General features: G+C 41.2%; 1 protein-coding gene across 5 annotated transcripts in view; it reads right to left on the bottom strand.

Moving 5' to 3' along the window:
- Nucleotides 1–3,661: 3,661 nt before the first annotated feature.
- Nucleotides 3,662–23,029, bottom strand: part of farp2 (FERM, RhoGEF and pleckstrin domain protein 2) — a 30,424-nt gene continuing 11,056 nt past the window's right edge. For 2 of the 5 annotated variants that reach the window (XM_012919539.4, XM_076880495.1), the window contains 22 exons: nucleotides 22,468–22,582; nucleotides 18,659–18,806; nucleotides 18,461–18,556; nucleotides 18,198–18,361; nucleotides 18,040–18,108; nucleotides 17,831–17,888; nucleotides 17,409–17,667; nucleotides 12,743–12,927; nucleotides 12,418–12,507; nucleotides 11,257–11,390; nucleotides 10,996–11,077; nucleotides 10,668–10,905; nucleotides 9,917–10,047; nucleotides 9,754–9,822; nucleotides 9,572–9,661; nucleotides 9,352–9,372; nucleotides 8,392–8,474; nucleotides 7,652–7,770; nucleotides 7,298–7,461; nucleotides 5,431–5,538; nucleotides 5,197–5,348; nucleotides 3,662–5,113 (listed from right to left, as the gene is read on the bottom strand). In XM_012919539.4, the coding sequence (XP_012774993.1) occupies nucleotides 5,020–5,113; nucleotides 5,197–5,348; nucleotides 5,431–5,538; nucleotides 7,298–7,461; nucleotides 7,652–7,770; nucleotides 8,392–8,474; nucleotides 9,352–9,372; nucleotides 9,572–9,661; nucleotides 9,754–9,822; nucleotides 9,917–10,047; nucleotides 10,668–10,905; nucleotides 10,996–11,077; nucleotides 11,257–11,390; nucleotides 12,418–12,507; nucleotides 12,743–12,927; nucleotides 17,409–17,667; nucleotides 17,831–17,888; nucleotides 18,040–18,108; nucleotides 18,198–18,361; nucleotides 18,461–18,556; nucleotides 18,659–18,806; nucleotides 22,468–22,582 (2,669 nt within the window). In that variant the 3' untranslated portion in view covers nucleotides 3,662–5,019. Of the gene's footprint in view, nucleotides 5,114–5,196; nucleotides 5,349–5,430; nucleotides 5,539–6,721; nucleotides 6,862–7,297; nucleotides 7,462–7,651; nucleotides 7,771–8,391; nucleotides 8,475–9,351; nucleotides 9,373–9,571; nucleotides 9,662–9,753; nucleotides 9,823–9,916; nucleotides 10,048–10,667; nucleotides 10,906–10,995; nucleotides 11,078–11,256; nucleotides 11,391–12,417; nucleotides 12,508–12,742; nucleotides 12,928–17,408; nucleotides 17,668–17,830; nucleotides 17,889–18,039; nucleotides 18,109–18,197; nucleotides 18,362–18,460; nucleotides 18,557–18,658; nucleotides 18,807–22,467; nucleotides 22,583–23,029 lie in introns of all 5 variants that reach the window. The other 3 variants (XM_012919541.4, XM_012919540.4, XM_004552864.5) reach the window with 3 other exon arrangements.

Genomic DNA, 23,029 nt, shown 5'->3' on the forward strand with positions numbered 1-23,029 from the left:
TGTCTCAGCTGTTAATCAGCAACTGTTTTTATTAAAGGTGTGTCTACAAGACAAATTGTAATTTAAACTTAAGTAGTTCTGATTTGTTGAAAGCAATGAAGCATTTAATGTAGTTTAAATGAAAACACGTGGTTAAATCAAGTGTGGGATCATAATGGAACATGAGAGCGGTATTTAATTAACTGAAAGCAGGTTGTGAAGAGATTAGAGGCAGTTCAACAGTAAAATGTTAATAAAAAAGCCCTCTGTCTCAGATTAGAAAATGAAAATGGACATGATGAAAGCAGTATTTCAATTTATTTTTTTTTTGCTGTATTATGTGACGTAATCTTTTACTGCACACGATTTTTCTTTCACAACAAAGCCAAACCCATTTAATAGCCACCATTAAATCGCGTGACTTTCTGACAGCGTATTAAAGACAGCATCACACATGCGTGTTAATGACACGCAACAGTGGGATATAAATGCATGAGGAGTTAAAAGAGGTGAGTGGAACACAAATACTCAGGGTTTATGGTCACCTGATCCAAACTTACCTCTATGCTTCATCAAAAAGGAAAGTTTGAAGGCTAGTAGGTGTCTGCCTCCTGAATCCAAAGTGGGGGCTTGTTCCAGTGAAGAGGGGCCTGAAAACCGAAGGCTCTGCCTCCGATTGTACTTTTACAAATATCTACAAGCCACAAGTAAGCCTGCAGTCAAAGGGCAAAGATCTATGTTGGGATAATATGATGCTACATGATCATTCAGGACTTTGTATGTGAAGAGAAGACTTGACATTCAGTTCTGGATTTTAAAGAAACCAGTTTAGAGAAGGCAATATGAGAGAAATGGGATCTCTCTTTCTTGGGCCTTTTAACACTTTTATTGCACTGAAGGCTGAAGGAGTTTGATATTTGATATTAAATATTTATCTGGAAGTTGATAACACTTGTGCCTGTTTGACTTAGTCTGAGAAAGGGCTAGCCTTGCCGTGTCCAAGATAACATTAGCACTCACTAGAGCCATTTTCACATAAAACTATATATCAGATTGTCAGTACAATACTACAAAGTCATTCTAATCTTTAATTGAGTGCACAAAGTGTTGATTTGGTTATTTGTCTAGAGATCTCACAGCCAGAAGTGGCAGGCAGTATCGTCATCGACTGGAGTATTTCCAGTAATGGGACTAAATCTGATTTGTTTCTGGCTACGACAAACAAAGCTTGGTTCACGTCAAGCGTCTTGTCCAGCTCAGCAAGAAAACAGGTTGGCACACATTTCTTACAAAAGTAAATGATTCCTTTAAACCAAATAGGGGCTGGGTGGTGGTGGACTCACAGCTGTTGTTGTACATTTCACAGGAGGAGATAAGCTCAAAGTCACACGGTGTCCGCCTTTTTCATAATGTACTTCAAATGAGGGAGGTCACTTTTTTATGGGAACCCTCTGTGACACAGTCGTCCAGCACAGATAAGAGTTAGCCGTGATAAAGAAAGCAACACGGTGCACCACTTTACTCAGTTTATCAAGGCAGAAATCAAAAGCTGTAATCTTAGAACTCTGTGTTAATGCAGACAAAGCTTGTGAAGTGAAGAAAATGAAAAAAAACTTAGCGACAAAGGTAATCAAACAATAACTAATTCTAAAGTCTTTGGGCTGTAGAGTTTAACTGTTAAAAGCTGCAGTCATCATTACTGACAGCCACAAAGACCCTTCTGAAGTGGAGGCACATTGTTGTCTGAAAAGTAAAGGAGACACGCCTTCACCACTCCCCAGCAGAAAAATGTTTGAACACATCAGCTTGGCAGACGAGCAGTATCAGCATTTCTGGGGAAGACACCACACCCACTGCTCAGTGCTGTTTGGACAAGCCTGAGGAATGCCCTGCTTTGTTTATGACTGACTGGCATTATTTTCTGCAGATCCTCTGTAATACATGAGACATAAAAAAACAACAAAAAAAAAAAAACAACTCCCCAAACTGCGAGTCTCACCCTGAACAGGGAGAAGGCTGATTTCTCTTATCTTCAAAATGTCCAGCACAAAGTGTGTACATTTTACCGTCGTTGTGGTTCAGGTTATGCAAGCTGTGCAGATCTGATGCTATTTCTCAAGTGAGCAGCAGTCTCGTCAACACTGCTGTACAGTCAGGTGTAAAGTAAAGGCTACACTTTTTTTTAAATAATGCAATAACACATTTATTTAGTGTTCCAGCTCACTATTCCTCTTTGGCATTTTCTTAAATATGTTGTTTAACCTCATCATCCTATCTATACATGAGCAAATGCTTAATTTGATTAATGGGGGATGTGGCTCGTTCCTTGAAATCCAAACTATGAAATTCTGCACGTTTCAAAGTCGTCTCGCTCAGCCAAGTCTGGCATAAGATCCAGCAGTTAATATGAGAAAATACATGCCGTGTGGGGAACTAGTTTGGCACGCTAGTTTTAATTTTGTGTGTTTATTTTCTGACTGTCTCAAATCAAGACCAAAACATTTTGTTTTGTACATATAAATTATGTCAGTTCTATAAATGATACCTGTATTTTGAAATTACTCAGTGAAACTTGACACATTTTTCTGTTTGGTTACTTGTGGATAATGTGCACTTAACTAGGCAACATGCAAGTGAAACCTCTACTCATTTCTGGACGTTTCAGTCTCTTCTCATCCCAACACTTTAGATGCTTTTTGTCAGGTTTTATGTACAGTTAAATGCCTCCTAATGTTTTTATATTCAATTTTTACGAGTAGTCATATGTGACCTTAAGGTTTTATCTAATGTTCATTATGTAAAGCAACAGATCTGAGATATTAAAATGTACTTAGACCCTACAAGAAAACCATTATTAGATAAGTTCCACTCTATTTAATAAAGTAATTTCAGAGATAAATGAAGAATTTCTTTCAATGCTTTCAAAAGCTAGTCTGGTCAAATGTTAGTGTTGCATAAAGACGGGCTGACTTTTATAGGAAGTGAAGATTTTGTGCAACTTGTCTAGAGATTATCACAAAGGGGAACTATTATGCTAATTTCTTGGGGGTATTGCAGTAGATTTGCATGATGCAGTGTTAAAAATAATTCAAATTTATCTTGTATTCAGCCTTGGGGCAGCCCCGGAGTTCGTCCTGCATCTAAAATAAATAATTGTGGCCATCTTCTTCCTTCTTTAAAGCCTTTCTTCCTTCTTAACGGCTGGTTTTTGAAAGAGGGTTTTAACAGCAGAATGGTGACTTTGTTTTTAAAATGTAGAGCCCAAGCTCCACCTTGGTTTGAGACATCTGTACAGATTGTGCATGCTCTCATACTTACACAGGATTTCTCAGCCATATGAATATGAAGCTCAGGTGGCTGTTTATTGCAGTGATGTGAACTTCAAAGAAATTAACATTTTCAGAAAAAGTAAATTCAGTTGCTTTGAAAATGCAATGTGTACTTTGGTCCATGCTGCTTATCTTGACAGCAAGACCGCTTGCAAAAGAGATTAAGACTTCCTGGTTAAATAAAGATTAAAAAAGAAAAATCATTCAGGTATTTTTAAGTTGAGCATTCACCATTGAAACAATATACACATGACAGTAAATAAGTTTAGGTCCACTGAACCAAAAACATCTAACTGACGTCTTAAACGTAAAGTAGTAAACGGGCACCAATGTAAGCACAAAGCCACAAGAAGTCTGATTCAAATTATGCTTTATTTGTTAGGTTTTTAAATGGAATAACATGAAGACTACATGAGTGTATTCAGGAGCCTGGCCCTGACGACATCCTACACAATAAATAGGAATAACATACTGGATGTTAAGTGTGCAGCAGAGTCTGCCTCTTACTCGCACAGAATGCCTGATGGTTCGGAGATTACCTCCATCATCACTTTCTCTTTAAGCTCCAGAGGCGGGGAGGGGGAGGGAGGTGCAAGTAGGACTGCACGCTTGGCTTCACCACAAACACACACACACACACAAAAAAAAAATAAACACATCACACACACAGAGCGACAAGATTCCAGTCTTCTTAAAAATATATAAACCAAATAATACCATGGATTCATGTAAAACACTACACTACTATCTGTGCAGCTCCCGTTCGTGTAAAAGTCTGACATGTGGCAAGTCATCCTCAAACAATTACTTAAAAATATGTTCTCTTTAGCTTTTAGAAGGAAAATCTGCAAATTTCACAAAGTAAACACTAGAAAAAAAAAATTGTTGCGCAGCATGTCCTCAAGTAGTAAATCCCTATGGGTCATAAAAACAGGAAACATGAGATATTAAAAGAGAGAAACGTAGCACCAGACTGACCTTAACGCTGCCTAACTAACCAGGCGCATAAAACACAACAGCTCCCTTTTAAAAGTTTCAAACACTGATTGCATTCTCCCACTCAGAGCAAATAAAGCAATCAGGTCTGGCCTCAGAGTATAGAAAAATACTGCCCACAACAAATCCGCTTCCTCGCAGCAGCGTGAATTCCCTAAAACTTCCCAAATCATCGAGTCTCCCACTTGCTTCAGCATCTCATTACCTTCCCGTTCACCTCTTCCTCACTAATGCCCTCAGCGCTTTCAAAGTACAGTTTAGAGAGCACATACAATTTGCAGTACCTTCATTCCCCACATACTGTATTTCATCTGTATCCCAGTCAGTCCCGGTACAGTACTGTACCCAGTAAAGCTTCAGTCCTTCAGAAAACCTGAATTTAAGCCCTTTGTGTTGGTCCCATAAAAACAGCATCTCCCATCAGTCTATGCGATCAAAGAAACAAGAGCACAACATATGCAGGAAAAAAAAAAAAAAAGCTCATAATGTACACCTCTCCCTTTCATTATATCCTGTATAGTGGGACAAATGTTACCATTTACATCATTAATCAAGCAAAATGCAGAGACCATTAGAATCAAGAAGAAAAATGTTAACACTTGAAACTGGCAGTATCTTTCATTTGTTAATGTTTAAATGTCTATTTCACATAGAAATGACACCGACAAGTCTCTGATGCCCCAGAGGCCCAGCCTCCAGATACACGACGCTCATTTCAGTTTCCGTTGATCTCCATGGGACCTCCTTTAGGTATGAGGAGGCTCATCCTGCCTGCAGTGCTGGCTGCACTTTTGATCACCTCCATCCATCTGTGAAGAGCAGACATGCTACTGTAATCTGATGGATGAAGAACTGCACGGTTGGAGGAATCAACTGACCTGAATCAACTTACCTTTCAAAGGTGTACTCGCTCTCTGCTCTGAAAAAGTATACGTGAGACTTGAACTGAAGTTTGAAGACGTACTCCTTGTGAATGCTGTCCGATTCCTCGGGCGTGCTGACCGTGTAGCCGAGCAGTGGAAGGCTAGCCAGCGGGAAGTCGTCCTGCAAACGAGACATCGACAGACACCTCAGTGACGTGCTTTTACGTGGGCTCGATCTTTGTCACAGATCTATGAGGGCTGACCTGATGTGTCTTATAGAAGAACAAGCAGAAGTTGGTGAAAACGACCCAGAGTTTCTGCCAACCGTTACTGTTCTTGAACTTCCTCAGGAGGTAACCCGAGAGCTGGTTCTACAGAGGAAAGAGGAGAAAGGAACAAGGTTAGACACTGATGATTGCTAAAATTAAATGGATTTAATGCTGGAGTTTAAAGTTTCATTCATGTGATCTGTAGATAATGCATGTTTGTGTGTTAATTCTAAGGTGAAAGAGTTAATGCATGCTGGCGCTCTGAAGGTGGAGTTTGATCTGTAGTAATTATAACAGTAGTTTTGTTTTGCTCATGCACGTCCATGTGATACACGGCCTCACTAACCCTGCGTTTCATCAACAAGTGGTTGTAACTCGGCTGTTTTTGCTAATGTGCTTCTGCGTTAGCTGCCAAGAAGACTATTCAGTTTGTTCACCATTACCATGGTGATTTAACCAGGTAAAGAGAGACCTTCCTGGCACAGTAAACTCTGGCTTGCCAACACACAGCCCTCAGCTCTGATTTGCATCTAAAAATTTGAAACCGCCACCATCTTAGTCCAACCGAGGAGAGATACAAGCATGAGCATATCAGTTCTTGCTTAAACTCTGATTCAGATTTTGATTTACAAAACCCAAACCTTAAAAAACAAACCATTTTTGCTTTCATGCTTCTGTTAAATTTTTATATAATTCTATTCAGTACACTAAGGAGTCTACCCAACAGGGAGATTAGCCGTGGAGCTGTTTTTCTTTCTGACACTTGGAGACTGAAATAAATATCTGGCATTTTTAAAATGCTAAAACACTTTTCTAGTTTTCCTGACCAAAGTGCTTAAAATTTCATTACCCAATGTGAGGCTCAAACACAACCCCTGAATAAAGAGTCTCAAGCTCCACAGCCTGAGGTAGCCTGGCTCCTTCGCTCTGCTTCCAACTTCTCAATCTGGTATTTAAAATATATGCATTTTCCGTTCTTCATTATCTAAATGCTCGTGTTGCCTTCATTTTTGCGTGCTTTACTTCTAATAATTCTTCTATTTAACATTATTTGTTTTGGTAGGAAGATCCAAACTGAAATGGAGACTTTAATTTGTTTTGAATGCATCTCCTGGGACACAAAGTAGCAATTCTAGCAATAAATTGACAAATAAACACTTTAGATGTTTGTATTTCTTGGAATTCCAACATCACTCTTCATCAATTCTAACTCTTTATGACTTTAGGGAGGGAACACGGTCACTGTGTAGCTCAGTATTCTCTTTCGGGTCAGTGGATCGAGTACCTGGTTCATGCGGAGGTAATCAGTGAGAGAGAGGTTCTGGTTTCGGTACCAGCAAACATGTGTGATGGTATTTGGTCTTTGGCCCTGACCGAGGAGATAGCGAGGAGGAAGTTCTAGTGAGATAGCCGGAGAACCGAAGACTGGAGGAGGTTGAAGAGAGAGAGAGAGAGGCGGGGAAAAAAGGAACAAGAGGGTGCAGAAAAAAAGTGTTAGCATGTTAGCTCTGAGAAGTGGAAAGAAGAGCATGTTAGGAAATCCTTCAGGTCTGTGGGGTGAAAAGCCAGTGTCAGAGGAAGGTTCTTGCATGCACATAAAGAACAGAAGATGATCTATCAAGGAGAAATTGACTGTTAGAGCCTTAAAGAACTTAAAATGGAAAAAGGTGGAAAAAATGAGCATTTAAAAAGGCGTTAAAGGGTTCAGAAGAAAACAGAATGCAAAGCCATTTCCGCTCACTCCACTGATGCTGGTATGACGATGGGAGGTTTGATGTACGTGCTGTTGGTGTGTGTCGTGTGCATGCTGGTGTATGTAAATGGCAGTGTTTGCATGTAATTTGGGGCAGGGGAGGAGTACCTCCACAGCCAGGCTATGGTCAGACATAGACACACTGGTGTTGCGATGCCAGCACACATGCATGGTTGTGTTGGCACGGTGGTGCGTCTGCTTGTCCAGTGAAGTGCGGGAGGAGTTCATGTCATCCTCAGACTCCTGCTCCAGAGAAACCTCGTCGGACGACCCTAAGGGGGGAGGATGGAGGACAGGAAGTTGTGTAGAGGAGAGGAGGGGGAGGGATTAACAGTACGTTTGGGGTGTTTGTGTCCAAACGGGATTTTCTGCTCACTAAGCTGAGAAAAAACTCAAAATAGCCACAAAAACACACATTTACACTCAAGGCTGTGTAGGTATCGAGTTTAAAAGAAAACTTACGGTTGGAGCGATCGCTGAGTCCAGCGTCAAGAAAGATGCTGGATTTCTCTTGAGACTTCTTGGCCATGTCGATAGCCAAGTTCAGATCCTCAATCCACTTTCCCATCTCCACTTTAGAGCTGAAATCACAAACAGACAAATTACGGCGTTGCGGACACATTTTTAGAGAGAACTGAGGATGATGTACCCCATTATTGGGATACTTCCAGTTTATTATAACAGGGTTCTTCGTTTCTGTGCTTTTGGCCTGAATTTGTAGAGATTTTAAATCAAGACCATAAGAACTTTAGAGATGTAAGAATGTGGTGATGTGGCCAATGAAGTCTGACAGGCCAAAAATAACATAAGCCACTTTACTTTGAGGAAAAACCCACCAAGTATTCAGACTACTATACTAACAAGGGCAGGTCAAGGCAAACCAGAAACATGACTCTTATACTGATGGAAGTTTACAGTGGATGGCTCAGGTAATGATGTTTATATTACAGTGAACACACATATTTATCACTCGTGCCAATAAAAGGAGCAGTATTTGACTGGATTCAGGCACCTGGTGTTTGCTGAAGGTTCACTTAGAACACCTGTTTGGATCTGCATTAGATTTACTTGCATTTATTTGATGTTTATTTGTGATGGTAATAATTACATGGGACTGGAAGTACATGATACACACAAATGTGCTGTTCACTGCATGCACAGTCACATGCCACTACTCCAACTTCTCCCCTTCCTAGTCTTACCTGGCAGCCACCACAATGGTCCTCTGAGCAGAGTAAATGGTGAAGCAGTGAGGCACCGACCATTCATTTTCACTTTCTTCTACCTATAAGCAGAAAAAGGAAACTATTAAAAGAAAGCAAAAATGCAAGCTAGATGGAGGAAACGGGTGAAATCCAAATAATGTTCTTCACCATGAATGGTTTCAGATCAGGAGCAGAAAGGGAGAACAAATGTAAAACGTCTGGAGTCACAGCGAGACCTGGGAAAGAGCCTCTACTGAAGCATCTATGTGTCTGGAGGTAAACTGTGGTGTGGTCATCTTATCTTTCATATCCTAATGATATCCATGTGTAAGTCAAAACACACATCACCGTGCCCTGCTGATAGTTCACCCTTGTATTTATTTGTATAGAATTATGAGTAGTTATGACAGGCAGAGGCCGACATGTCTGTGTGTCTTGAGTAAACACTGTATATTTAATTAAAAAAAAAAAAAAAAATGGATGTAGCCATTAAGACATCACCCATTGATTTGTGATCATTTTGGCAGTCACCACCTCAGTGTTTTGAACCTGTACAGATGATGGAGGGGTGGATCTGACTGAGAAACCAGCAGAAACTTCTCCATCAAAGTCGTCACACTGAATTATTCTTCAAGTCTCAGTTCAAGTAAAATAGCTGATAATTTAGTAAACATGTGTATTAGGTACACAGGAGTGAGAAGCAGGCTCATTTTCTCAGATTTCTATGCAGCATTACTTCTTTTTGGAATCAGAATCACTGCCCCCTGCTGGCCATTAGAAAGAATGCAAGTTTAGGCTTTAAACATTTGCTTCATGTTTCAAAAGCTGAGGCTATTTCCATTTCTTTTTATATGGAGTCTATTGTCTTGAGATGAGCTTTTTGCTTTTTCTACATGGGCATGGGAGGAAAGAAGGGTCGGTTTGGGCATCCAAGCTGGCAGAGCTCAGAGGACTTACCGGTGCATCCAACACTATGAGCTGCAGCCAGAAGCAAAGCAGAGACATGTAAAGTTAGGAGACCCTCACCCTCCCTTCTCAACACTTTGTGTGTCAGAAGAATTGGAGTACCTGATTATGAGATGTTAGCTTTTGTGTAAACCTAACTACAGAGTCTTATTGGGAGCTTTAATGGTTAAAACAGGATGGCAGAGGTTAAGAGAAGAGACTGCAGACTCACTATCATGCCATGAAGGGGCAGCTGTCCATGGACTTTGAACTGATTGGTTGCTGTAACACCTTTGCTTGTGTAAAGGAGCATGTCAGAGAACTGAAAAGACATGAAGGCAAAGATTAAAAAGTGCTAACAATGATTAGAAGCTTTAGACGTTAAGTGGAAGTAGATTTTGTTTTTAAACTAACCAGGAAAAACATCCTCTGCTGTAGCCCCTTTTTGGTGAGCTTGTACAAGCACCCCTCTCGAATGAACTCCTGTAAAAAAAAAAAAATAAAAAATAAAAAAAGACAACCTTGTTAGATTGTATGCACTCATTTCCTGCACTTCGCTCTGTGCCACTGCACCCACCCTGCCTGGTGCAGTCAAGTTCTCGATGCCGATCAGGTCTCTCTGCAGCTCTGTGAGCTTCTGGAAATTCTCCAGCCGGATAAGACTGCTTTGAAGCTGAGTGGCTATCTCCGCCACTTCCTTCAGAGCCTCTGTATGGGAAGACAAATGAATAACCAGAAGATGATACATGGCAGACTTATCACATTCCTGCTACAGTGACGACCAAGTAAAGTGGAAATGATTTTCCACATGAATACCGTTTCCTTTGAAAGTTTTAATATTTCTCTTACACATTAATATATGATGTATTAATCTTGTCTCAAAGAATGAATAAAACTAGACTATTTCACTACAAACCTGCTTGTGATAACACTCAAAGATAGTAAATATACTGAAGCATTTCCAGATTAATAGCGTTAGTCGTAGCGTTTTCAGTGGGAGAAACGTTTGTCACTCATCCAAGCGTCTTTAGTGTCAGCTGACTGCAGCTTTCCCCACCTTATAAACTGTACATTTTCATAATTCATATTATACAAATGTACTACATATTATATAATGCATATGCAGTGAATAAACTTGTGAATACTTGATTGGGTGAAAGTAAGCGGTCTTCACCAGAGGGACAATGTGCTCTTGCTGCATGCTACCATTTGCAGTTCCCTTGCTTACTACTAGTTGATGCATTCGAATGTTACAAAGGACTGATGCTGTGAGATGGTGGGGTATTATCATCACCGTCATGACGTAAAAGAAGCTTTAGAAAACTCACCCTTGCAGTCGTCATAATCGCGGTGGGCAGGGGAATAATGCTTGCACAGTCTCTCCAGGATTAGCTTGTAGTGCATGAGTCGCTGGATGGGCTTGAGCAGGAATGTGTTGAGGGGCAGGTAGCAGACCTTCTGCAATTCAAACTCTTTGTAGACTGTCTCCAGCTTCTTCAGCCTCTTGGAGGCCTTCTCCAGCTCTGTTAACACTTCATCGTGTTTCTGTAGATAACTGGTGAATTCCTGGAGACCAAACGAGACTCTGGTCACTCTGTTTGTCAGCCAATTGTGAAAGAATAAATAAACATGTTAAACTAACTGAAGTTGTCCTACCTTAAGGGCACACATGTTCTTCAGCATCACGTCGCCAATCCTCTGGTAGTCTCCTTTGACATGAGCATTTGAACGCCCCTCCCTTAGGAAAAAACAAACAAAAACATGTACGGAGTTTCTTATTAGTGAAGCTCCTGCCTGATGAAGTGGTGTTTCTCTCACTCTCAAACACAGAACTTTTTAAATTGCAATGACGTCACTCCCCAGTTACAAAATCCAACTTCCAAGGTACATTGAACACCCACAACCAGAAGCACCTACCAGAGAGCCAGTCTCTGGTCCAATTCCTTCAGGAAACCTCGGTGGAACTCGTAGATGGGGTCGATGTTGGAGAACAGGAGGGTCATCAGGCCTTCGGGCATGGCGTTTTCTTTGATCACAGCACTACGGAACCACTGGGAATAGCCAAACGCAAAAGTCCCGTTAGTACATGGGTGTGAATGAAAACGGCAAGTCTGGTTTAACGCTTGCTGATGCTGAAGAAAAGTGTCCCAACTCTTCTTCACAGCGTCCTTCCCAAAAGCAAATCTCGTCTCTATGTAGTTATTTAGGCAGCAATTCTGAAGGAGGATAAACTTTATGTCTCAGTAACCATGAAAATACACTGCATGTGTTGAATCCCCAGTGAAACCTGATTGCAAAAAATTCAAGTTTAGTAAAATTTGCTAAGTTTGCATGTGCAAAGTTTCATCACAGCTTCATTAACCATCAATCCAAAGCACTGCTCACGCCACCAGAGCCCTGAACAAAGGCCATGCTAATTCACACTATGCTAGAAAAAGTACATGTCGACTACAAGCATAAATGCCTTTAAGGGGAGCAGTGTTACAACACATCTGGCTTTCTGAGATTTCATTCTGATGCCAGTGTCCGTCTCTCTCTCTCTCGTCATATATTGGTACAGAATTAAAAGCATGAGGATTTTATTCCAAAACTTGACATTCAACCTATGAAAGCACCTGACGCTGACTCACTATACATTAAGGAGAAATGGGAAAGAGTGTGTTCGTAAGATTAGCCAAAACTATTCTACAAACAATGGTATGGCATTTAAAATAGAAGGCCTTTTATTTCTTTATTGGACTTCAGAAAATATAAATTATAGGGTTTGATGCCAGTTTCGCATCTTAAGGACTGAAGGTTGAATTACCCAGTAATATAAGAACCCCAAGAAAAACATCCAAAACAATTAGCATCATCAATATGCAACACACTGAGTTAAACTCAATTTTACACATGGAAACACTGCATGTGCATGTATTATGCAAAATGATATCATGTTAATAGAAGTTCATACATGCATGACACAGCAGAACTGCACAATTTCAGATTGATTACCCATTTTTGCTCCTACAGCTTTTGTTTATATATTTTTTATTGATTTTGTCCAAATGTCCTTAAAGTTTCAAAAGAAAAACTTACCACAGTGATGACCTCGAGGTCCTTCAGGTATGTTCGCTCTGTGGTCAGAATCTCTTTGGCAATGAAATAGGCCTTATCGGTGGGATATCGCTGCGGTGAGAGACATCAGTTAACACTCGTGCTGTCAAAAAGAAAACTCAAAACTTTTAAGCAAAACTAACTTTCCCTCCACTGAAAAACCAAACAAAACAAACAGAACACCCCCCCAAAAAAAACCTCCCATCCCATTGTTAATTAGAGGGACTGAGTGAGTGAGTGAGTGTGTACTCTGTGCTTTAGGGTTGTGAGGCAGGTTGTTGGAAGGATTGGCATGTAAGAGGTGTACCTTCCTCCTGCCTTCCTCCTCCTCCTCTAGCCTGGCATTGCTGCCCACCTCGCTCAGGATGGGGCTTTGCAGGGGCGACGGGGTCTGGCCCGGCAGGCTGAGGTTCGACATCTGGAAGGAGGGCGACAGGCAGAGGGGACCTTTAGAGGCGACGGGGGAGAGCTGAGGGCTGTCCACCACTGAATCTGTGGAAGAGGGAAAATTAAAATTATAAAATGCTTATCTTTATATCACCTTATATTGTGTCAGATTTCAGTAAAAGGATAAAAACAAAGACGGGTTAAAAAACTAATTATACAGATTAAACATGAGCTTTTCAGGGCAGAGCTTAAGACAACCAAGACCTCTGCGTGTAGTTGACCTTCAGAAACCGTACGCAACTATTAAAATTGATCTTCATCCAAACCATTTTTTCCACCCCTAAATTATCTCATTTCCTATTAAAGAAAAAAACAAAGCCACAGATTCTAACAAATCCAAGTTCATCACACACACAAGCCACAAATAAAGGGAAGGCAACAAAGGCAAGTAATAGTTCCCACATTTCCCCCCCCCCTGCCCTGGTTTCAAACGCCCTCTACGAGGAAGACAAACAGTAAGCTACACAGGCTCGATTCACGGCAGAGAACCGGCTCTGCTGCTTTTGTTCTGCACAGAAAATCAGGAGACAAAACAAGATGAAACGCCAGGTCATTATCTTAACAGAGTCATGGGTCACCACAGCTGTTCTTCCACTTCTATTAGAGAGGGAGGGGGGGGGGGGGGGGGGGAGGAGGCTGGGAGGAGAAAGAAAAAAAAAAAGAAAAAAAAAGACCGCTCCACGACTCACTACTCGACCCGGAAATAATTGCTCATGCAAAGAGTTATCAGGAATGCGGCCTGTCTGGAGGGCAAACAGTTGTTTATAGTTTATTTGAAGTGCCCCCACCACAGGGACTGACACGAGGGGAGGAGAGGGAGCGGACGTCGGGCTCCACAGCGGGAGGATGGGGGGTTTGCTGTGGAATGACTTGGCACAAGGCCCGTCCAAACAGAGAGCGCGAGCACACACACACACAGCTGGAATTAGGTTGAGGAATCTTGTGTACAAGTCCGACCCAACCCCCAACAGCATGTGCGTCTGTTGCCTCAAATATGACGGAAAACTGCTGTATATCGAATTCTTCCTCTAATAACGTTAGCAGGATCCCTGGAGTGTCATGCGATACACTCTGAACACACCAGGGAGTGGTGTCAGTGTAGGATATTAATGAGTCAATGCAAACATTTTGGCTGAATGACAGATTTGTGCGCAATAAAAAACTGATTTGTAGTTGTTCCTGCAACTAAAACACCGTCAGGATACAGCAGCAGATATATTATATGCAACATACGTAAACTTCATCCTCCACGTTCTTGACCATTAAGCTAATATCCAACACCAAAAGGGTTTGTGTTCCACCATTACTACTCCTTTGAGTTTAATCTGCAACTTTAAAGAATTTTAAGTCTGACATTCATGGTACCCAAAAGTGATTACTTTATTCTTTAAAGTAAAAACATACAAAACATTAAGTACAGGCTGTTTATGATTAGTAAAAATATACATGTTCAGGATTAAGGTGTGATTACTTTGTGTCTAAGTGCAGGTTAGCTGGTTATAATTGTCAGCTAGTCGTTAATGAAAACTTTAGTTAAGTGGGAAGAATCACATGGTAGAAAAAAATAAAAATAAAGAGCCATCAAGACAAATCCTCCAGATCAGAAAACTCTGAAGCAAAATACGATTACTCCATGGTGACACAGAAACACCCGTCCACACCCGTGACTGCAGAGTCTGCAGAAACACTTTGGGTGTGTTTTGCCCATCCTTCAAAATGACAATGAGGACAGATGAGATTTACCCATCTGATGTCTACTGATTACAAAAAAATAAAGACAAAAAAAAACTGCATTGAGGTGCAAGTGCTGCACACAACAAAGGAGATTCTGTAAAATGTACAGAAAAATCAAGTAGAATTGAGTTCGGGCACATTAAAGAGATGAAAATCAAAGCTTGTATCATCGTCATCTTAGTTGGGTTAAATGTAGAATCAGCCCTTACAAATCCTTACACCAGATATATCTCAGTCGAGCAAACATTACAGGGAAATATTCTGTCCACACTGATGTGTTAATAACCCGACATGCCTGGATTTTTCCTATAAAATTACTTAGAAATGTGCAAAAAACCCCAAAAAAACAACCCTGTTTCCTAAAAAAAGTTATCAAAAGGATTTCCTGTAAGTTTTTAGGTCTGATCAAATGTTTGAAAAGGTGCTTCATTGCTCTGCTTTCATTTGTTAATCAAGAAGTTTAAAACACTAAAGCCTTACATACAAACAGGTGATACATTCATTCTGTAGAAAGTGGTGCTAACGGCGCACTTAATGGCTCATCAGTACACCGTTTACATTCTTTTTTTTTTTTCATGTTGAGCTGAGTTAAAATGTTAGCTGGTGTTGGCTTTCTAAAAATATAATTATATAGACATTCTAAACCTATCAAAACAAAAGAAAACTACCACAGCTGGGGATTTTGGGATGTGAACAATGCTGACTTTCGCCAGCAGGTGGCAGCAAGGTACAAGTGGGGCAGGGAAAAAAAAAAAAAAAAAAAAAAAAAAGACTTAATGGCATGCCCTGTGTGTTTTTTTTTTTTTTTTTTTTTTTTTTTTTTTTTTTTTTTTTTTTTTTTTAAAAAAGGGGGGCTTTAATATTCATTTGAACAGGGACTAATATTGGTTTCATTTTTCAACCCTGAGATTAGACACAGATTACCATCTACCAGAAAACTCTACACTGCCCAGTAAGTGCCAGATATTATTTTTAAAAACAAACAAGTAGTTAAGAAGTTAAATGCTTGTTAAGTACTTTAAGTACATTTAGCTCATTTTTATTCCAACCTGTAGGTCAGGACAGAATTTTTTTTTTTAAAAAAGTAGAAAATTATTAAAAATTCTGCATTACTTACAAGCTTAAATTATCTAAAACCATCATCTCAAGTGATCAACTTTACACACAGAAGAATAACTTTTCCATTAAACACTCACTATTCAAGTGGAAGGTAATTTGGATAACTTGTCCTATGCTAATGCGTACATTAGCGTTTTAACAGGAGTCATGTTGTGTCTTAAAAAGATAAAGCTTCCAAAATAAATGCTTTTTTCCAAAATGCATTTCAATATTTTCTCTTAAAAGGCTAAATGTTACAGAGAAGACAACTGTAAAAGAGATGGCATTCGAGGCTCTCGTAAAAATAAGAGCCAAATTCCATGAGAAGATAGGAATGATGTTAAAAATAAAAGAACCTCCTCAACCAGACAAGGCAGGAAATAAAAGCTAAGATTATAGCACTGCCTGCAACTAAAGTTGTGTATGGGGAAGGTCAAAGTGAAATGATGTGGTGTCTTCACTGAGAAGCCTCAAAGTTCAGGTGATGGCGATGATGATGAAGAAGAACCCATCTTTTTCAACAACTACAAACATCTTTTAAGTGCTGGTTCAATGGTGAAATGTGCCGAATTATGCTTCAGTAGGAAATCTGCCATGTAGCCAAAAACTCCTCTTAACCTTTCACATAACCAGACGTGCACCTCTTGAGAAATGCAGCCCGCAGAGACTGATGTGGAAGGTTATGGTGTAGGGTTAAGAGGAGTTTCCGGTTACCACACAGATTTCCCGCTGAAGCATAATTCCAGTAATATAATGTCATCTCTACATTTGGACAGCCCTAGACTGTCTTCAAGTGCTTTACATTTTAACATGTGGGGATCCAGAGGGGTCTGCTAGTGTCAGAGCCTGCAGATTGTGACACTGCAGGAGGAACCCCTCGATTCCACTGTTTCCCGTCAAAGGATTGCTATAAAATAGGTTCTGCTCAGGGGGAAGGACGCTGTCAGAGCCCCAGTCGGAGTCTGAATCTGAGCTACCGTTCCCTGAACCCTCTGTGGCAGTGGGCGGGTAGCTGAGCTGCTCCAGCTGCTCCACCAGGTCACTGAACTGCACCGCGGAGCTGCTCTCCGAGCGCACAGAGTACGCTGGGAAGTTGACCATGGAGCTGGCCTCCGACTGGATGTCAGACCCAGGCAGGCGAAGCGAGGAGGTGTCAGCGCCTCCGTAGCCCGCTGACATGGACTCCCCTGCAGAGCTGAGCCCCAGGTTATCCAAGGAGCTGCACTCTGAGCGGTTGTTAACCAAAGAACTAGTCTCAGAGTGACCTACAATACTGTCAGGGAAGGGATTGGGGTTCCCATTCAGATCTTCAATTCCCACACTAAAGAGCCGGTTTTTGCTAAGCTCAAGTTCCTCCATTAAATCAAAGTTATCTACTTTATCCTCCAGCCCATAAGAGTAGGCCTCAACACCCCCGGCATAGAAGGAAATCTCAGTGGGATCGTCATCAATGAACTCCTCAGTAACCTGCAGTGGTGAGCTGGACAATGAGAACATGGGGTTCTGTTTAGTACGCAAAAGCTCTGCCTCAAAAGCCTCAGGTGTAAAAAACCCCGTCCTCTTCCCTCCACCCCACTTGGCCCCACGCTCATTATCCTCATTGCCATTTTTGGAGGGCTGTGACTGAGCAGTGCCACTCTCTGAACACACAAACAAGGGGCTGCAGTGTCCTGCTGCCTGATTGCTGGGGGCACCTTGAAAAGCGTAGGGTGACGGGGAAGTAGGCTTGATGGGCTCTTCCTTCGGAGGGCTGGGGGGTCTGGTGGCTTGCAGAGGGGACTGAAGCTGCTGCTGCTGAGAAGGTGCTGGAGACTGACTCAGTGCGGTCAAAGGCTGGGGCTGAGGTTGGCGTTCTGTTAGCGGGAAAACGCTAGGGATGTGCATTGACTGGAAAGTCACGGCTGCGGAGGAAGACGAGCCCGGGAACCTGAGACTGTCATTGAATGAAAAGCTCTGAAAAAAAACAAAGCAACACAGAAGAGAGACACAAAAAACAAAAAAACAAAACAAAACCAGAGAGGACAGCAGAAAGAGATAAAGGGAGAAAAAGATCCGTGTTAGCTTATCCATTAACCAAATCTATGGCTGTATTATCACCACATGTTGCAGTATTTACCTGTTTTGGCACATCGGTTGCGAGGGATCGAGCCGACATTCTTACTTTACTGTTCCTTCTGAAAGAAAATAAGATCTCCATGTCATCTTGTAACAATTACCGTTATGATTTTATGCAGATTTCTCTTCCAGTGGATGCTTAAGAAGAATTAGAAAGAAACGGCTTCTCTTTGTGATAAATTGTGTGTCTAAACTCAAACACACACATACCTCTGGTAAGGGGTCCGCTTTGCTCCATTTTCCCTGACATATTCCACAAGCTGCTTCTGGGTCCTTCCGCTGGCAGAAAGAGTTTTAATTAAACCACTTCAATGTACTAAACCAGTAACAGTGACACATGGCATTATTTTTATGTCTTTAGTCAATACCTGTATCTGAAAGAGGAGCCTCTAGTGAAAAGGACAGCTTTGGATTTGGGCTGTGGGTGGTCAAACAGTCGGAAGAATGAGTGGTACTCAACGCAGATCTTCCAGAAGACTTTGCACTGGTCTCGACTGCCCATCAAAAATTCAAGAGTGTCCTGATGGGGGCCCTAAAACAAAGATTAATAAAAAGCAGAATGCATACAGCCATCTGGTCTCAGTCTCAGTGTATATGAAATCTAAGATTGAAGGACACTGATAACACTTACATGGACTTCTGGGTGAAGCTTGATCAGGAAACGTTTTCTTTTGAAGCTCAGTTTGCGAATCTTGGACCAATTGAAGGTATTTATTTTTGTGTGGCCCTGAGAGAGAAATACAGGTGGAATAAAAGACAGACACAATCATCAGTAACACTGTTAGGATATATGCACAAGGAAGACATTTGGATTTAGAGCAGCAGTCACCTGAAAAACCTGCAGGCCCATGTGAGCGACAGAGAGGTTGATCTTGGTGCCTTCGCGATCAGCTGCTGGGTGGAAGCGGACGCCGTACATTTCCAGTTTACGGGCGATCTCTAGGATCTGGAAGTCTGATTCAGCAGGAGTCTGCCCCCTGGTATCAACAACATAACAGAAGTTATTAATACTCACTGTAACAGCAGGTCCTCTACGTGCTGTTCTTACAGTGCACAGGTGGAAGGGTTCCTCTCAGTGGTCCACTGACAGGTTCAGATTTATGTGCACATAAACAAACCCTTTTTTTGGCTCTACGTTCTGTGTAACGTGCTGGCTTTATACACAGCAGATTTAACAAACAGGAGAAAGATACTATGATGGGCCTAATGTAGAGTAGGGCCCGTCACAGATTTGTTTCCTGCCAAATTCAGTAAATAAAAATTACTGATGTGTTTCAGTGAAGGAACTGAGACCTCCCAAATAATTGCATTAGCACTGAACAAGCTAGATGCCAATTACACCCCATTATGGCTTGTTTAGCACAAAGACAATGCCTCTGTTAATCACAGTCAGTGCTTACACTACAGATTACAGCCAAGCAGCTCAATCGCATTTGTTGCAACAAAATTGGGAGATGAGCTAAAAATAATAATAATAATAATAATAATAATAATTTCAGCGCATTGTCAATAGAATCACAGTCACCGACTCAGCCGTGACGCTGTCATTCAATCCAAATGTACAATTTTGATCAGGCGGAAGTTATACTGTAAATGTCAAATTTACTGATATGAATGTGAAGTCGTTTTGTGTTAACAGTGTTCCCACGTAGTTTCAGTCCTTGGGAACACCATTTTTAGCTTTCTGGCTGTTACCGATTAAACTTGGGTGTTTAAAATAAAAAGCCTAGTGCCAGAGGGCTTAAAACGCTGCTTTTTAAAAATCTTCCCATCCGTGTAGTGAAATGATTAAAAAAATAAATCATTTTGTAGTATCTCATGTAGTGTTTGTAATTTAGCAGCTTTGAGTTGCTCTAGATCACTTGTATAAACACACCAACATGTCACCTTACGGTCTTGTGATTCACATCTTCCCTTAATCAAATTAACTGTCTACCCCATTAATTTATTAAATTATTTCTCATCAAGTTGGGCAATAATCATCTACAGCATTTAAAGTGTTCGGTTTAACACTACACTATAAATACGTACAGTTAAAGAATAAAAAATAAAGTTACCACATAAAATTGAAACCGAGCACGACAGCATGAACTTTAGAGCGAGCAGCGCGACCTTAAATCCCTTATAATTTCGAGGATTTTAGTTATCTAAAAATGGTGTGATTACAACCAAACAGCATGTTAGAAAGACATATCCATCCAATCATCACAGTCTTCTAATTTTGTTCATCTGTTAAGCAGTTAAATCTCCTTAGGGCCCTCCCCTGCCCTACTGGCCTTATGGCTAATAGACCGGCCAGAGCAAAGGATTAGGCCAGGGAGCTCGTTGCTTGTGCTTCCACGCTGGCAACCAAGGGAAGATTAGCAAAAGTCTTTAGAGCTGCCTAACACACTGGGTTGAAAAGAGTCCCCATTGGCCACAGGATAGCACTGCTTTAGCATGGGAGCCAATGATGGGAAAAGTGGAGTGAGAGGTTTTGTAACACGCTGAAAACTGGGAAAAACCCTCACTGTGGTTTGTTTAGCAAGAACACTCAATAGTCACACTTCATTGACCTCATTACAGTAAACCGTGTTAAACATCATTAAAAGAAAAAGAAAAAAAGTGCACTGCGCCTGGGTGCTAAAGTTTCAAGATCAGTTTTCAGGAAATGACTATTTATTCGAGCTCATCCAGAAACAAACACCTGAACAAATAAACATGTTGAATAAGTCTCCAGCATCTTCCTACATAAGGGTCTTATTTCTTTATAATCGTACAAGGCTGGTTGAGGGCGGTCACACTAACAAATTGTTTTCACACATGAATTTTAAGCTATTTCGGGTGAATATGTGTTTCTTTTTTCTCCTCCCCACATTTACTAGTGGCACACAGCAGGAACTGGCATGCTTGAGAGGAGTTTGCACTGCTGGAAATACTCTGTGGGGCTGTCTGGGTAACGCATGCAGCAGGGACAACATGATTCCCAAACGTAGCAGTGAAGCCTCAAACATGCTCCTCTACCAGATGTTTTGTAGAAAAGTGCAGGGCTACAGTGCAGTGGAAGAATGGCTACAGACAGCCAAACATGAGTAATCACATGGGATTGTTTTATGTAAAGCTTAGGAAGTGACATTTAAACACATTTTTATGCCCAAATAGCTGGAACCCATTTAGAGAACGGGACAAAATAACCAAGAAACTTTATACTCAACATGCTGGAGTGTTTAGTCAAATGCTGAACACTCACAGTGACTCTTTTCAGAATGGTTTATGCATGTCTGAATAAAACCAGGGAGACACAGTAATGCAGAAACTCAGATGTCTGAAAGAAGCAACACTTAACAGGCTGATGCGGGTGTTACAGTTTCCACATCAGCGAGGGACCACTTCGATCTGAGTGACGTAAATGTAGTCATCAAGCAGAGAGCGCAAGGCTCCGTCTGCACGCTCCGTCTTTAGGCAGACTTGGAAAGAGACAATACAACATAATGACTGCTTGCCTGTGGTGACTGCAGCTGTCTGTTTGCAGCTGAGTATAACCCCTGCCTGTCAAACCAACAAGGCTATGCATCCCATGTCTTATATAGGCCAATGGTACATTCCATACAAGATGCATCTGGACTTTTGGGGCTCACTGCTTTGGTTTTGTTTACTTTGCAGAAATGCGTTTCACAAACAGTCACACAGCCTTGATGCGGATTCTGCAACATGTGCTGCAGACAGCACAGAGCGCATTATAAAAACACAGCCAGAGTCCATCTGCTGGAAAAATTGTGCGATAACAGGCTTGCACAAAGCATACTTCTCAGCATGTTTCAATATTAGAACACGCACACGCTGATAACGACAACATGTGTCGCCAGCGGTGAGCTCTGATCACCGACTGCTGGGTTGAAGCAGGGGGAAAGGAGCTAAAATGGTTCGTTTCAGATAGACGATCGACTGTAGGGTAACCCAGTACAAGATAAAAGAAACAAAACCTTTTTGCTGTGACTCATGCAAAGCTCCACAAGAAGAAAAGGTCTAAATAAATGAGCCAGTACTACAATACGTGCTGTGCGTGTGCACTTTTAAGAGGAAAAGCTAAAATCATTTGTTTAATTTGAAGCTTGCATCTCATCTGCCAGTGAAATAAACCCGTGCTATTTTTCCATCTACCAGTATGAAAATTCAGCTTCTTATCATCCATACCAATCATGGTATCACAGTGATCGTTTGCATTTCCCCTGCATCCTCACTGCAGGCCAATCTAACAAACCCACAATATGATGGCAATGCCTGGAAGCGACTTCGATGTCACAGTTAACTTGTTTCAAATCGCCTCAACATGTGGTCATCTGGAGAAAATAATGAACTGCATTTATTCTCAGAAGTGCACAGTCAGCAGATGCATCAGAACAATCTGCAGGCGGCTGGTCTACCGTGAAAGTCGCTACATGACCGTCTGAAGAAGCTGAAAGTCTGGCTGACTTTAATTTTGGTAATGACATCAGGAACAAGGCTCGCATCCCTGTTTACGTTTACAGGTCAGATTCAAGTATTCTGAGTGCGCGAGGAATGCGAGAAAGGAAAGCAGCCATAAACCGAACTACAGGAGTCAGACGGTTAGAGCAATTTGGAAAAGAGGGAGAAAGATTTCACTTAGACAAAACTTACAGGTGCCTGCGATGGAGCTCCATGATCCGTTCTTGTACTTTCTCTTGGTAAGGTAACAGCTTGTTTATCCTCAGGTATTCCCTGTCTGCTGTGTCATCGTAGTCGCCGATCTCCGCTGTGATTTATGGAGAGAAAACGAAGCGAGACTACGCTCATTTCAGGTTTTAACAGATTGTTTCTATTCTTTTCTGACCTGTAGATTTGCTGTTACTTTAGATTATAGCTCACAAATGATTCCCTACACAATTTGCTGCAAATTACCATAAGAATTGCTTTTTGAATCTAGACATTTGCGCTTTCTCATCTGGTCTCTTAATACCATTTTACCATTTTTAAAAACCTTTAAGAGGAGGTATAACACACTGAACCCTGGGATTTTTTTAAATTTATTTATTTTTTTACAGAGTATAAGAAAATACTGAAAAGAACCTTTTAAGATCTGTGGTTTCTGTGAACAGGATTATGTTCTGAAACAAATCGAGCAAACCAGTTACTAGAGATTTTACAAGTGCTCTTACTACTGCATAATTTAATTTAGTCTGATAACACTGTCGGCTTTAAC

Source organism: Maylandia zebra, linkage group LG23, assembly GCF_041146795.1.
Source record: "Maylandia zebra isolate NMK-2024a linkage group LG23, Mzebra_GT3a, whole genome shotgun sequence".
Lineage (NCBI taxonomy): Eukaryota > Metazoa > Chordata > Actinopteri > Cichliformes > Cichlidae > Maylandia > Maylandia zebra.